Here is a 17,445-nt window from a genome sequence, read left to right on the forward strand (position 1 = left end):
CACTGGCTTCTCTCTTTGGTAAGGCTTTCAGAACAAGCAAATTTATCTTGAGTTCACATATGGCAAAAGAGATTATCTACTCTTGGAGTTGACATTCATTTTCTTCTACACACTTGCTTATGTGAGATTCTTCCAATTCTAGCATTTTCTTTAATTGCAATCCAACTGTTTTTCCACATTTCTTGAGATTTTATTTTAGTCTCTTTAGGAGTAAAATCAATGTTTTTTCCTACCATTACTACTTCTAAGAACTACTTCACCTAAACATCAAAATTACATGATCTTTTGAAAACAAACCACCAAACAAGAACAAGACTCAAACAAGAACGCATTGCATTCCACTGCATACAATTCATCCAAGATGTGGGGAGAATTAAGTTATTGAATGTGACTTACATCCAGTAACTAAGTCCACTCATCCTCCTACAGATGACTGATGGTCATAAGATGAGTTTCAAGTATTTAATAGCAACTGCATTATTTTGTCCAATAGTAATATGTGGTTTATTTTTTATTTTTTGCTGTCTGTATTTTTTGTTTTGCTTTATTTTTTGAAATCCACATTTTCTTCAATTAGTATTATCCTAAGAATATAGATTTCATAGGGTCTGCCCACAGCATTTTGCTTTAAAAAAAAAAAAAAAGCTATGAATTTCACATTGATCAAAAATAGGCTGAAATAAGTAAAGCAAAATTATTTATCTGATATATTTTTTTATAGTCAAGGTTATTGCACATGGCATAGTAACCTTGGCATTTAGCTACTGCATAAAGTGCAGTAATTCATGGCATTCTAAGAGCATGAAAATACCCTTAGAATGCTAAGGTTATTTTTATGAATATTTTTAATTTTAAATCTGTTCTAGTATTCTAAATTTTAATTAGCTTACTTAATTTTCAAGGAATATGCCATACAGTAGGCATCCAGAGAGATGTCATTACATGAAGTAACATTGACTGTATCAGATAATTCTGTGTTATGTAGCATAGTGTCATATTTAATTATAATTAACTACATACTGCTCTGTAACTAAAATAATGAGGTATAAAAATTTTCTTTAATTTTTTTTTAATAATGTTACAAATAGCCTATACAAAAATTAAGAGAATCTGTTTCATACTTGTTAATATAAACTTAATATAATACTAACTAAAGAAAGCTTACTGACTTAGCCTGGGTGGGGACAGCCATGCCTGCACCACTTAAGGCTCCTTCAGAATTCTTCTGGAATGCATGTGGTGCGTAACGATTGTAGAGACCCCAAATACTATTCATTAGTTTACTATTGTATTTTGGTGGTGTAGGATCCATTGCTGTGAATATAAAAAATTTTATCAGATAATAAAGAAATCAGAAATGCTATTTAGAACATAAGAAATTAAACAATTCTCATATTCAGGGCAGGATTATCCATTGGGCATAATGAGCAGAGTCAACTGGCAGAAGAAGGTTCAAGGATTTCAGAAGGAGAGTTTTGACAAAACCATTTGATGGCTAAAGTGTCACATACTAATAACAAAACATGTATTTGAATTTAATTTTATTAAGGTCCGGGCTTGATTTACTTGCAGAAAATGTGAAGCAGCATGTATGTGCAGTGCACAGTTTCTTCAGAATTTTATTTCATCTTCCACTGCCATCCAGGGATAAGTGATATAATTAATGGGATGGCTAAAAAACACAATGTGAGAATGTAGTTACTGGTGATAAAAATCTTAAATAGCTTCTGTAACCCTCACCCCAACAAAATGTGAAGTTTATAAGCTGGACTGTAGCTGTGAGAAATATTATGTAGGGCAGATGTTTCACAGATTAAAAAAGCCATAAAAAGAGAAGAAATATCCAAAAATGATATCATTATCAATACAACACACAATACAGAATGTTCAGGAATCTCTTTTACAAAACAAGAAGCACATTATGTGAATAGGATACATGATACAAACCTGAAACTACATCCAGGTGATATCTAAGTTTTTAAATTCACCAACTGGAAAATGTGCACACTACATCAGATGGCATCATAATTGCAAAACTGTAATCACTGCAGAATTTACCAACCCCAAGAAGGTTTACTGTATAGTTTGGTTCAACAAGTTGCAGTCTGCCACTGCTGTTATACGTAATTTTCTAACATGGTTTAAAAAAGAAATTAGTTTCCACGCCATTGCAGAACTGTAGATTCTGCAATGGCATGGAAAATTCATAAATGACACCTATTTGTGCAACCATCCCGGCCAAGGTGGTGGCTCAAAAAAATTAGCGAGGGTGCAATGGAGATGGTTTGAGGACATTTACACGAAGCCCAGGAAAATCTATAAGATGTGACAGTTGTGAGCTAACACATCAAGGTCAACAGCATGTTGTCGGCATCTGAGGATGAAACCATACCAGTTACAATTTGTGCAGAACCTGCTGATCAATGACAAAACAAAGAGGATGAAATTCTGTTCAGAAATTGGAAGTCTTCATTCCCTAACTCTAGGTTGACAATGATGACAACTTGATTCTACAAGAAAATTAATTTGTCATCATTTAATTTTTCAAGTTGTTGATTTTTCAACAAGAAAATCAATTTCTTTGTGGTAACATGGCAGAGTTCTGCCATGTTACCACAAAGAAGTTTGTACACACCTAAATAGTGTTTCCCAGGAAGTGGGTTTGAAAAGGAGGAATGATTTTGTGGCCTGTATGAACCTCTGATCTGACTCCTTTAGATTTTACTCTTTGGGGATTTGCGAAAGACTAGGTGTAAGTTCCACTTATGCCAGTAACCATTATGAAACTTAAACAATGCTTCTATGAAGTAATCAGCTGCATTCACAGGGATATGTTGTGCCAAATACAGCAGGAATCAGATTATAGATGGGACATCTGCAGGATTACTAGAGTTTCCGACATCAAACACCTCTAATTAAAACTTGAAGATGTTCCTCATTCACCTAGACATGATTTCAGATTTGTATCGTGCCTAATCACATAATAACATTTCAGTTTTGTAAAGGAGGTTTATGGACACCCTGTACAATCACGAAGGAACATTGTTTTAGACATCTCCAACCCTAGAGTCCTGAATGTTGCATACCACCATAACAGAACAAACTTTTTGAAAGCATACCATATGCAAAGATGTTCCCAGAAGTCAACAGAAAACAGGCAGGGTTTACATCCACCTGGCATAGTTAATTCTCTTCCAAGGTAAATAGGCCTCTGCACACATAGTATCCATAATCCCCACTTTTCTACATAAAAAGCAGATCAGTTGTACTATTATATAAAGCAGGCAATGCTCCAGACCCCTGATACTTAGCAGATAGTTGTCCAGCTTTTGCCCATTACAGATATTCTCCCTGAGCCAATTCTAACACAACCAGAACTAACATCATCTCCCAATGTATTCTCCCCCCACCCCCCAGAGATATATGCCAAAACTTGCAGCTTGAGGGAGTTACACAGTATTCAACCTACAAGATAATCAATCCTTGGGCCTCTCAGGCTGCATAATCAAAGCTTGTGATGGAGAATTCTCCTGGATTTTTTGTTGTAGGACTTCTTTAGGATATAACTTCTTACCTTTCCCTATATAGGTCAGAACAGCAACATGTAAATACTCACTGATCTTTTTAAAATTTCTGCTGACAAGGGAACCAAAGAGTTCTGAAACGTTTGGCCTAACTATATGTAATTATTAATTAAATTTTCTAAATTATTATTTACAAATCTTGGATAGCTGATTTCCCGGTAAATCCAAAAATACAGAAGTCCTCGACATACATAATGGTAACGTAAGACGCAACTTCTTATTTCGTCGAGTTTTACGTAACTCGGGAATGACTAATAACATATTGCTACTATATTATTCAGGCCTCCGTGGCCAAGTGATCAGGAGCAGGAGTGCAGTAGCACACGCTCTTTGAGTAGACTGGAGTTCAAACCCCTGACTGCTAAATACAATCGATCTGCCAACCCGCACTGGACCAGCGTGACAAATTATGGTCCATTTCCCTCAGCATGAATTGTTAAGGAGGCTTCCATCCTGCAGTGGGTTGATAATGGCTGCAATTTTTTACTATATTATTATTGAGAAATCTGAATTCAGCATGATACTTGTTAATCTTTGACCATTTACATACATTCTTATTAGTTCAATTTTCTGATCCAAATCAATCGCTTTCCTTTTCTTGGTAGATTTACTAGTACCGCTGTAATTATTCTCTTAGTCGGCACCATGATAACTGTCAAAATGAAATTTTCTGTAAAGAACTTCACATGCATGAGGCGAAAACTCACTATTATCACCCCGTGCGAGCTCACATTTTACTAAAGCACATTTCTTGAGGTCACTGCCATAAAACAATAAAAACAATTTGCATTTTCCGGGTTACTGGGCTTTTCTGTTAGTGCATCTAATTATAAACGGGTATTAAACTCTATCTTATTGTATTTGCATTAATACCTATAGCTTCAATTGTGTGGGTTTTTATGTTATTATGTTGAAGTGTGCGTCCCCTTCACAGAAATCTTCAGTCATATAAAAAAAACCCCATAAATAAATTGTAAATATCTTCTCTTCTTTCCTATTTTTTTGCTTGTTACTCCGTATCTCACTTGTGCAATTTGTGCATACCGTGATGTTGTTATTGATAGCTTATTATTTTTTTTTGTTTTAAATTTTACAATCCAAAAAAAAAAAAAAAAAAAAATTTGAGTGAAAAAAATTTTTTCGTAAATCCGCAGTTGTGTAAGTTGGGGACTTACCGTATCGAAAAATGTTCAGTAACCTATGTAAAAAATATGGCGATAGATAAAAAAAACTTACCATTACCATATCGAAAAATGTTCAGTAACCTATGTAAAAAATATGGTGATAGATAAAAAAAAACTTACCATGCACTACTTGCGTGTCCAATACGATGCCTCCCTTTATTTTTTACAATGTTACGTATGGTTTGGTCACCGACATTATAATGGCTCATTTGAGATTTAATGGATGCACCGTTTGCAAACTTTTGAATAATTTCAAGTCTTTGTTTAACTGAAAGCACAACTCTTTTGCATTTACCCATCATTTTCGCGATTTCTAAACAAAAAAAATATATTTACTATAAAAAAAATTTCGACAACCCTGACATAAATAACAAAACAAAATTTGTCTTTTGTGGTGCAACGGAACACGACAATTGACATGACACACTAAAACAAACTAAACATTTGTTGTCTTTTTTTTTTTTTTTGAGCAGTGGGTTCTAGTTATTACTTTATTTTGGTTGATTTTTTTTTTTTTTTTTTTAAATTTGGAGTCTTGAAGTGTTAATCCGCTACCCAGTTAATTCAATCCCGGTAAATTGAGAGTCTGCTGTATATATATATACATATATATACACTAAGTGATCACTGAATTATGACCACCTACCTAATACTTTGTAGGTCCTCCTTTTGCCCTCAGTACAGCAGCTATCCGACGTGGCATTGATTCAACAAGATGTCGGAAGCATTCGGGAGGTATGGCCAAACAAGCTGTGTGTAATGCGGTCAGCAATGCAGGTATGGAGGTGATTGCTGCATCCAGATGCCTGATATACCTTTCCATAGTGTCCCACAAGTGCTATGTGGGATTGATATCGGGGGGAGTTCGGAGGCCAATCGATATGCTGGAAGTAAGAACTATGTTCCTCAAACCATTCTTGCACAACAAGTGCCTGATGGCTTGGTGCGTTGTCACCTTGGAAGACACCATCGCCATTCAGGAAAAAGTGTAATATAGCAGGGTGTACACAGTCAGCAAGCAGTTGATGATAGCAGAGACCACTGATACATTGTTCCACAAGCACCAGGGGTCCAAGTTCCTGCCAGTGAAACATGCCCCATACCATACAACTGCCTCCACCGGCCTGCACTTTTGATACCATGCATGATGGATCAAGAGCCTCATGTTGTTGATGCCAAATCCATACAAGACCATCCACGGTGTGGAGTAAATAATCATCTGACCAGCACACCTTCCAGTCTTCTAACATCCAACTTGCATGCTCTTTGCACCAGGCAAGTATTTTATGCTGATGAACCTTAGGTTAGGAGAGGATGCCATAGGGTTTGTCTGCTGGTATAGCCCATAGTGTGATGCATGGTCATGCCAGATACTGTTCCGCATTGGCCCATGTTGTATTGGGTAGTCAACTCTTCAATGGTGCTGCACCTGTTTGCCTGTACGAGTCATTGGACCCAGTGCTCATCTCTGACACCAACCTTTCGCTGAACTTTGCAGTTTTGCCGTCAGTCCTGGTACACTAACTATGGCGGCTCTCAAACACCCCACCAGTTCAGCCATTTGGGAAATCGAGGCACCAGCTCGTCGAGCACCCACAGATTCCTTTATCAAAGTCCTATAAATACTTCCTTTTACCCGTCACGCTCAAAATTTTACTACCTACTGAACCACTGACTTATCTATGCTACATAGGTAGACTAACTGCATACTCTCGTACCTCACATGGTCAACAGACCGTATTCAGTTTTCATAGGGATGGTTATAATTCAGTGATCACTCAGTGTATATTATAGCAATGAGGGTTCTGGCAAGGCTGCAGGTTTTCATCCAGTCAAAAATGAGCAAGAGACCTATGTTCAATAGTATTTCCAAGTGTGTGCACAGAAGTCATCATGCTTTGTTAAACAAAAAACGTATTTTGATGTGCCTTTGCATGGGTGAGACAACTGCACAATTATGAATACAGTTAGTTTTAAGTTAAAACATTTACTTAAATAATAATACATGTAATCAGAAAGTTTCAAAAATCAAAATGCAAGTTGCAAACCACTTTTTTATATCAGAACTGGATCTTATGTATAGCTTAGCTTAATTATCAGAACTGTTATATAGGCTATGCTTCAAGAAGTTAGAGTAAATCTAACCAGTTACTCTGACCTTAATATTTATAGCAAATATTTAACCCTCTAGCAGGCAATTATAAAATTATAAATTATTTTATGATAGAGCAAAAAATAAAATTAATCAGTTTAGAGGTAACTAGCCTCTAACCTCTTCATCAACCAGACAAAACCCATTATCTTTATTAAATTTTTGTATTGTCATAAATTACTTGCATCTGAATCCTTCATAATAAAACAGGAAAAAAAGTCTACCAAACAAAAGTAAAAACTAAAATATATATTAAATTTAGATTGATGTCAATTTTTATTTCTTCAGTTTGGTATTCACTTTTGATGTGCATTATTAATTTTTCAATTGGAAAAGTACAGCTATAAAGAAATTCTTTATAGCATCATGTCTATACAAAAAGAAAAGTGCACTGCTCACCTGTTCTTGTGTTAATTTTCAATAGTTTTGGTTTCCCTTTGATTTTGTTATGCCAAGATTTGCTTGTAAGATAATCATAAAAAAAAAAATTTTTTTTTTTTTGGACAACGAGACTACAGTGTCAGAATTACTAGTAAAATTTTAAAGCTCTATATTTTAAACTATTTCTTGTTTTCATTCCAAAAAACTGACTTGGCAGACTCTTTTTTTTTTTTTTTTTTTTAATGCACCTGGACATGGGTTAAATATAAAAATACATAGATAAATCTAAATACTACAAATGAGGTACATTTAAACAGCTAGAGTTCTTTCTGATGCACTGATCAAACAAATAAAATGACACTAAATAAAATTATTTACAATAAAATATGTTAAAATATTAAAAATAAATTGGAATAGTGCAAATATCAAAAAATATATAAATTAAAAATTGCTGGCAGCTTTTGTGGTATACACATGACAAGGATCATGCAGTTCTCAGAGGGCCAATGGATGCATACACAGTAAGCACTCATGAACTGTGAGTTAGTAATGGCATGCTTTTTTGGACTCAACACTTTCAGCATTTTTGGATAAATCCTAATGCAAAGGTAGTATGCAATCCACTCCCAGCAAAGAAACAAGGGCTGCACTTACTGTTCATCACAAGTGGCTCAACCTGAATGGGTTTCCTCATGTACACGGTTAGAGCTAGAGTGAAAAACATTCACCATTAAATGACAGTCTAATCCATAAATGCATCACATATGCATGCTTCATGCATATGTGATGCCAGTGCACAGTATTAGATCCTTAAATGACTGATTACCTTTACTTAGATTTTGTTAAAAATTCCATGAAGCACTCACTAGCAACACTGTGCCTTTACTGCTATAATTCTTTCCACTAACCATACTGTCATGCAACACAATCTGATAGAGATAACAATGGTGCTGCTACAAGAACAGTCAGTGCAGAAATTGGGACACATTAGTCTTATGGTTTTGATAAGTTACTCATCTTGAGTGTTGCAAAATATACTCCCCCCTATATTTTGATGCAAAAAAAAAAAAAAGGGTAATGTGAATACTAAATCACAATAAAAAATACCTTGGTAACACTAGAGGCAGATTGCTTTTCAGTCACTTCAATAAATAGCTGATGAATGCTATGAACAATTTTTAAACTATTTTGGAGAATTAAAAAAAAAAAAACTTCTTCATATGTATTTTTTTATTCATTTTGAAACATATTTGAGGGAAAATACCCCAGGAAGCTAAATATGAATCCAAACACAACCCTTCTGGATGAAACAGGAAGCTGTGCAAAGTTGTCTAGTTGTTTAGGAAATTTTTTGGCACATTCTTTGATCATAATGTTCACATTGTACACATTTCATATGGTGTCTATGCAAAGTTTGATTGAATTGATAACTTTGGTTGAATGCACAAAGAATGAACAGACAAACTTTCCTCTTTATATGATATTCAGTTCACTTTTTAAGATTTCCAGGGATTACTTAACAAAATTATAAGGATATATTATAATGCACATGTATCCAAATTATTTTATAATAGAACAAAAAACAAAATTAATTAATTTAGAGGTAGCTAACATCTAACCTCTTCATCAACCAAATAAAGCCATTATCTTTATGAAATTTCTGTCTGGTCATAAATTACTTGCATTTGAATTCTTCATAATAAAATAGTTCCAGCAAGTCACCTGATTTGTGTAATGCTCACATGCAAATGGAGGTTTCTTCAATATGGTACTTAAATAGTGTGAAACTTTCTTCACTTCGTTATACTGGTTTGGGGAAGATGACTTTTTTTTATCATATTTTTTCATTTTCACATTCATTCTTACAAACCAACTGACAATGAGATGACCTTAAAAGCTTCAATTTCAAGCTATCAGTTTTTTAGTCCATTCACCTTTCTTTTTTTAAAACTCCTTCGGTGACCAATTTTACAGCAAGTGAACACTTTTTATAAGGTTTGTCATCAAAGGGATTATTTTTGTTCCTTTTTAAGAAATTTTTCAATTTTCCCAATAAGTCACTTATAGATTACTGAGATAAATTATGCTAAATTAAACATCTACTAATTCATTGCTAAATACATATGATCTTATAAGATCTAATGCCCAGAGTGCAAGACAGTATATCAGAGAAATAGGGCATCATGTTAATGACAGGTTGAAGGAACATAAGGATTAAGGGAGGACAATTTTGACTGTTCAGCCATTGCTATGCATGTGTGGGAGGAAGACCACCAGGTACACTCTGAAATTATTAACTGTTGACAGTATGCAAAGGTTTTATGACCAGAAGTAGCTCCAAAATCTTTACATTACAACAACAGAGTAAATTATGAACTGTGATCAAGGATGAAGTTTATATTTCACCTATGAATCTAGTTCTCAGGTGGAATGTTTGTTGGCAGTCATCAAGAAGTAGACTTCCAATAGTACTGGTAGAATCACAATAAAAGTCACATTGTTATTATGGTACTAATGTCATGTATTCCTGTGGAATATTTAGCAATGGTGCGCTATAGTTGGCTCACAAGAGCCCATTGTTAATTTTTTTTAAAATTTGCAAGCCCATTGTTGAAACAATCATTTATTTTACAAATTAAATCCTGAATTCAATTATTGAGTATCCAGAGATGGGACTACAGTGGGGCAAGCGGGGGTCCCCCCCAGACACACTCAACCAGTTATGTATTTTAAAATTGCTTCATTTTTGATTTAATTACAGTCAGACCACTGTTTAATGAACTTCTTTATAGCAAATTTTTTTGAATTCCTCTTGGTAATTACATTTAAAAAAGTTTCCATAGAACAAAGAAAATTTCCATATAACAAACGGATTAAGAGAGACTTAACTTTGTACACATAGTACCACCTCTGGCCTTTAGGAAATTAGAAAGTGCAAATTAAGGGTTAAAGGGATTACCGTTCCACAATGTTAGTGGTGCCCATAAAACCTATGCAGATATCTATCCCACATACCGAGAAGTCACGCAAGTCAATATGCTTTCCATAACCAGTCAGAAGATTAAAGCATATTACAGACATGGATAATAGTCTCTGGTCAACCTGTGTTGTGGTTCCCCTCTATTCCTGCAAGCAGTCATCTGTGTTTCGGAGAAGTGAGTGATCATGCCTCTCAGTAAATTTCCCTTAATGTTTACATGGTCACAGTTGTTGAATTTCCAAGTGATTCCGACATTTTGGACAGTATTGGATTCAAAAAACTACTGACAGTGTAGCGACGTTGGGGGGAGGGGGGAGGAAATGAGACAACTAAGATATTACATAAACTTTCCGAAGATGAAATGTTGGCAGATTTTGAAATTGTGTCAAGGTCTTCACTGTGAAGAAAATGTTCCAAAATATGACTTACAGGCAATAATTAAAAAAAAAAAAATAATAATAATTTGCAATGTTTGTACCATGTTTGGCCACACCCGCAAGCAGTAAGTTGCGGGGGGCGTACCATGTTCTTTCAGCATAATGAATAATATCGTAACAATAAAAAGAACATCTTTGACAATTAAACATGTTGCAGATATGATGACCATAAATCTAAATGCAAAACCATTGCTTCAATTTGATCCAGAACATTACGTCAAACTTTCCTCTGTAATCACTGCTTAACTATTGAGCAAAGCAGAACATCGACAACATATTAATAAAGAAGTAAATTCTATATGGAAATTTTTAGAATAAATTTTTCTTGAATATTTGCGTAATAATTTTTTTCATGTAATCTGTGATTTTTGCGTACCTTTTCTAGAATAGTTTGTTTTCTATGTAATATTTGTGTAATCTATGTAACATTTTGTGATAGTTTTTAGGTTATTTGTGATATGGGAAATATTACATGTTATTTTTTATTTGCAATATTAAAATTTTGTATCCATTATATTTCCCTAGTTGTTAAAAGAATAAAAAAGTGGCTTGTGTGCTGAGCACGTGCGGTAGATGGTTTTATGTGAAACATCCTTCATGTTTCTTTTAGATATTTTGATTTGTATATATTGATTATGAAATAAAAGTGCTTTTGTATTATAAATATTTTACTGATAATTCACAAATTTCCATTATTTCTGGACGACAAGATACAATGGATTATGATAACTAAAGTAAGAGATGTATACTTGCGATTGCAATGCATCTAAATGTCTCTGGAAAACAGCGTCGATTGAGGTACATGATCTTGTAGTTGAAATGACGTACACAGCTGTTGGGGGCACCTAACAATGGAATGTAATGAAAATGCGAGACAAAAAAAAGAAATTGTTGACAAATATTTGTATTGTTGCAGTCATATGACAAATACTTGTATTGTTGTAAACGTACTTACTGCAGGAAGCATGACTGTGATGTCATACTATTTAAAAATTCTAAAAGGTTAGAACTCGAGATATCGAACTGGTCACAAAAAATGCCTCATGCACTCTAATCGTACTACTAGTGAGTGCTCGGCACAGACTAGTGGTGTGAGCATGGGAAGCAATTCTGGCAGAAGCCGCGGATGATGTCACTTCTGTGACCGATCAGATTTACTTGGTAGGAAACCCCCTGCCCCCAAGGATGTTTCACATCAAAAGGTCAGCAAAACGGCAAGCCCATTGTTAAAATATCACAGCTCACCACTGACTGTGTTGCAATACAACATTCATCTACTGGTAAAGAAAGTTTAGGCTTTGGAAAGCTCTAGAGTTTGTCATGACTTTTATTTCATTGCTTTTATGTAATTTTACAACTTTTAAATTTTACAGTTATATTAAAGTAGCAATTTAATTTTATACTGTATAGACTTTTTAATTATTTATTTATTTATTCAGAGTGGCACCGGAGTTAGTTAATTGTGATGCTATATCCAAGTTTTTGTTATTTCTGAGGTCACTATAACTGAGTTTGATCGTATTCTTTATTCATTTTTCATTTTGGAAAAGAAATCAAAGTTACAGGAACTCATATTTGGGGAATACCATGGCTGCAGGAGTCCTTTTCCATTTCACATCCAATACAATGACATGATGCAAAGGTAGTAATAGAGGCATGAGATGCAAGAAAGCAAGCGTAACAGCTTTGCATCAGCCAAAAAAATATATATATATAATAAATAAAGAAAAAAAAAAAAATTCACACAACCATTCCCTCTAAATGTTTGTCCAGTTCCTCCTTGAATTTATTTAAGCTATCAACTTCCACGACAGACAGAAGTCTGTTCCAGCAATTAACCACCCACTGGCTAAAGGCAATTTTCCGCACATCTATTCTACAACTGTCTTTCCTCAATTTGAATTTATGCTCCCTTAGGTTTGTATCTGAGCAAGTAGAAGAATCCCATCAGAATTCAGCATGCTCAACCCATTCAAGGCCTTATACACCTCAATCAGATCGACCTCGCAGGTGCCTAGTCTCTAACTGCTGCAATTTGTAGAACTTAAGCCTCTCTGGGTAAGAGGATCCCTTTGTTCCCCTCACCAATCTTGTTGCCCTTCTCTGTACATGCTAAAGCAAATCTACATCCTTCCTAAAATGAGGCCTCCAGACCTGTACACAGTACTCAAGTCATGACCTGACCATTGCCTTATACAAAGGGATAATCACCTCCTATTCCCTGCTAGCAAAATTCCTGTATATCATTGACAAAACCCCATGATCTGCTCTTGCAGCCTGTCTGCATTGCTCAGAAAACTTCATATCTGACTGCACAATTACTCCCAGGTCTTTTTCATTTTCTGCCACCCTAAGTGTAGTACCACACAGTTGGCACATTCCTCTGGGGTTAGTTCTACCCATATGCAGTACTTTGCATTTGTCAATGATAAACTTTAATTACCACTTCTCAGCCCATCTGCCCAAATTTTCTAGATCCTGTTGCAGTAGCACACTGCCATTACTGTCATTAACAACCCTGCCAACCTTTGGATCATCTGCAAACTTCGACACTAAGTCTGATATACCTTCATCAATATCATTAATAAATATAAAAAACAACAGTGGGCCCAACACCAAACCCTGTGGGACTCCACTAATAACATTAGTCCACGAAGAGCAGTGTCCATTGATTACCACACTCTGTCTTCTCCCACTTACCACCACCCTTTTATCCATTGTAGCAACTTACCCTTAATACCATTCTGCTCCAATTTGTACAGTAGTCTTCAATGCGCAACAGTGTCAAAAGCTTTCCTGAAATCCAAATATATAATATCAAAATTATTTTTTGCATCCAGTTCCTTTGTGACCACATCAGAATAACCAATCAAATTTGTCAGACAAGACTTTCCCTTAACAAACCCATGCAGTGTCTGAATTAATGCTGCAGTCTTGTCTAGATAATCCCAAAATGCATCTTTAACCAATGACTCCATTATTTTACTTGGAACAGAAGTTAAACTAACTGGTCCATAATTACCCATGTCACCCTTCGATCCCCCTTTGTAAATTGGGAATACATTTGCACATTTCCAGTCCATGGGGACTTTCCCTGAGTTCAAAGCATCTTTGAATTATGAGAGCATCTCTCATAATTATGGCCAAGGGTTTGCTTACTTCCTTTGCTGCCTCCTTTAATATAACTGGATAGATCCTATTCACCCCAGGTGCCTTTCTTATGTTTATCTTCAACAATTTCTCCTCCACTTTGCTCTCAGTTATTACAAAATCATCTAGCTCACTGCCAGAGTTTAATTCACCTCTGGCATTCCCCTCCCTGAATAACTCCTCATGTGTGAATGTAGTTTCGTTTGAATGTCATTTAGTTTGTTAGCTACCTGAGCATGATCATCAACAGTCAACCCATCTATGTTAAGTGGTCCAATCTGATTCATCCATTTCCTTCTAGAGTTTACATAAGTAAAGAACTCTTTGCTGTTTTTCTTTGCATCCTTTGCCAAAGATTTCTCGTAATCTGCCTTTGCTTGCCTAATCTCCTTTGTGACTTGATTACAGACTAGCTTATATCTGCCATAGGTTTCTGTGTAGCCTGATAATTTATATGCATCCCATGCATTTTTCTTCTCTACCACGATTCTCATTAGTTCATTTGACAATCATTTAGGCCTAAACCTTGAACAATATTTCTTAATAGGTATGAAAAGTCTAGTAGCTTCCACGATTAATTCCTTGAATGCTTTCCACTTAGAATTTGCTGTTGATAACATCATCGGTTGGTCCCACTGTACAGAATTTAAAAACTGTCTGAGACCACTGTAGTCACCTTTACGGAAACAAAAACCCTTTCCTTTACCCGTGATGGTAAGTACATCTTTAAGTAAATCCCATATCAGTACACTGATCAGTGCCACCTTGTGGTTCCTTTATCTGCAAATACACGAATGATCACTGCTGATAACCAGATCAAGAATATTACCCTCTCTGATTGCTTCTCGAACATGCTGCTGCAGAAAACAATCATCCAATAAAATCCACAAAATCTTGTTACTGTGCGAGTGAACAACCCACAAGTTCCAGTCAATATCTGGGAAGTTAAAATCCCCCATTATAAGACATTTTGATTTACTAGCCCACTCTATTTCTCTGTTCAATTGTTCATTGTACTCATTCGAGTCATTCAAGACGTGTCCCCTTAGCTGTGGTACTATTCCAGATGGATGCTACGGTCATAAAAGTACTTACATGTTTTGGGGGATGGTGGAGGAGTTGCATCTGGGCCAAATTTTTTGTGGTCTTTCTTCATTCCTTCATGAATTTTTGCAGCACTGTAAGATGTATATGGTACAGCAGCCATTGAAATATCTGTAAAGAATAAATGATCAAATAAAATTACATATTTATGTTAAAATGCAGATTCTATTTAAGACAAATGACTAACAACTTATGGATTAAAAATTCAACTGAACAGATTTTGATTTTTTAACCTATAGTTGGTTACATGGGGAGACTTGAGGTCAGCTAACTGCAGCCTCAGCTGAACATGCCTTTAATAATTCATCTAGCCTTGGATGGATTTGAATCCAGACCTCCAAATGAGTGAAAAGTGACAAAACTACTATTTCAATGAAGGGGTACAGGATGTGATGTCAAAATCTACACAGTCAAGATCAGGAAAGCAGTTAATACTTGTCACCAAGTGGTGATGGTGGTTCTTCAGGGATGACTTAGGCCAGGATCGACCACAGGCATGTGGCATTCTGTTCAACTGGTTCTGTTGAACAGAGCCTCATGCTCAAATGGTCTAAATCAGTGCTAATCAAAATGTAGTCTGCAGACCAGTGCCATTCCACAAACTGTTTATTACCGATCCGTGATGAGTAGTTTTTCATTTTTATTGTATTTTACAAAAGTATCGGTCCGCGATGGTTTGGAAATATAAGAAACTGGTTTGGAAATATAATCACTGGTCTAAATAATAATATCGTCTGCGTCTTTTCTGCATTTCTATCAACGAGCCTACCGCCATCTCAATGTCTAGTTACCCACATTATTGTCACTCCAAGAGCGCTTGCGTGAGTCAACTTGAAAACTTCTGGAAGTAATTCCTGCACATGGACCTGCAAGTAATTCTTGAACAGGACCCCGCAAATTTTGGGGCCAGCTTTGACTTAGGCTTCAGGAATGGTCAGAAAAGTAGCAACTAATTTTAATGCAGCAAAATGTAAGATCTTAGGGAATAGGAATAACACTTGGGGAATAGCAAACCTCAAAATAACTTAAATGCTTGAGATTAAATTAAAAAAGTAAATGAAGAAACAGACTTTAAAGTTACAATATGAATAGACATGAAATTCTCTGTGCATGCAGATAGGTTGTAAGGAGATGCCCATCATGTCCTATTAACGATTTATCAAAAATTTGCTTATAGAGATAGGGAGGCCATAATCCCACTGTGTTCCAAGTATATCTTTCAATTGCTTTGCAATTGAAAAATCTACTTGGAACAGTGTGTCCAAAAAAAAAAAAAAAAAAAAATTATAAATAAATAAATAAAATATCAAGCCTCTTGAATGGGTCCAGAAAACAGGCAATACACCTGGCGTGATCAGCAAAAGGGTGTCCATACAAGGAAAGATTGAATGTGTGAATTATAGAGCTTAGCAAACAGACATCTTAGGGGACCTATCTGAAGTCTATAAAGCTCTGAGAGCAGTTGGTTGGTTGGTTGGGTTTTACTGGTGCACAAGCAGCTAAGGCTATAATGTGCCAAAACTAGGTTATATAAAAGATAAGTTACAATTTCAGTGACATAATGAATTAGTTTGCTATATAAAGATGTATAGGAATAAAATATAAGTTAAAAGATAAATTTTAAATAAGAGTAAAAAGGTTCAATGATTTTAGATAAGCAAAAATGGCTGACACATGGTCTTTGTCAGATAAAATCTGACTGAGTGTATAAGGGCTTAGCCAGATAACTAAAAGTAGTAAAAATAAAATGCTTGTGTCAATAATATGAACACTCAGAAAAATTTTAATTTCCCAGATATTGACTGGAATTTGTGGGTTGGTCACTCAAACACTAGCAAGGCTTTTGTGGATTTATTGGATGATGGATTTCTACATCAACATGTTCGGGAGGCAACTAGAGGGAGTAATACTCTTGATCTGATTATCAGTAGTGATTTTTCATGCATTAAGAATCTGCAGATAAAGGAACCACTAGGTGGCAGTGATCACAGTGTGCTGAAGTGGTATTTACTCAAAGAAGTAACTACTATCAGGGGTAAAGGGAAGGGTTTTTCCTTTCGTAAAGGTGACTACGGTGGTCTGAGACAGTATTTAAATTCTATATGGTGGGACCAACTGATGATGTTACCAACAGCAAATTCAAAATGAGAAGCATTCAAAGAATTAATCTTGGAAACTACTAGGCTTTACATACCAACTAAGAAATACTGTTCAAGGTTTTGGCCTAAATGGATGTCAGATGAACTAATGAGACATATGGTAGAGAATAGAAATGCATGGGATACATATAAATTAATGGGTGACATGGAAGTTTATGATAGATATAAGCTGGTCTGTAACAAAGTCACAAAGGAGATTAGGCAGGCAAAGGTAGATTATGCCTCCTTTAATATAACTGGATAGATTCCATCCACCTGGGTGCCTTTTTTATGTTTATAATCAATTTCTCCTCCACTTTCCTCTCAGTTATTAC

The 17,445-nt window shown here is 35.5% G+C and overlaps 1 protein-coding gene across 1 annotated transcript in view; it reads right to left on the reverse strand.

Annotated features, from left to right (window-relative positions):
* The window catches only part of LOC150075426 (uncharacterized), a 66,673-nt gene that overhangs the window by 11,676 nt on the left and 37,552 nt on the right, over positions 1-17,445 (reverse strand). The window contains exons 3-4 of the mRNA XM_090388274.1: positions 14,964-15,083; positions 1,166-1,314 (exon numbers count right to left, since the gene is read on the reverse strand). Coding sequence (XP_090244400.1) covers positions 1,166-1,314; positions 14,964-15,075 — 261 coding nt within the window. The 5' untranslated portion in view covers positions 15,076-15,083. The remainder of the gene's footprint in view (positions 1-1,165; positions 1,315-14,963; positions 15,084-17,445) is intronic.

The sequence above is a fragment of the Mastigoproctus giganteus genome, chromosome 14 (assembly GCF_048544385.1).
Source record: "Mastigoproctus giganteus isolate SK-2022 chromosome 14, ASM4854438v1, whole genome shotgun sequence".
In the NCBI taxonomy this organism is placed as follows: Eukaryota; Metazoa; Arthropoda; class Arachnida; order Uropygi; family Thelyphonidae; genus Mastigoproctus; species Mastigoproctus giganteus.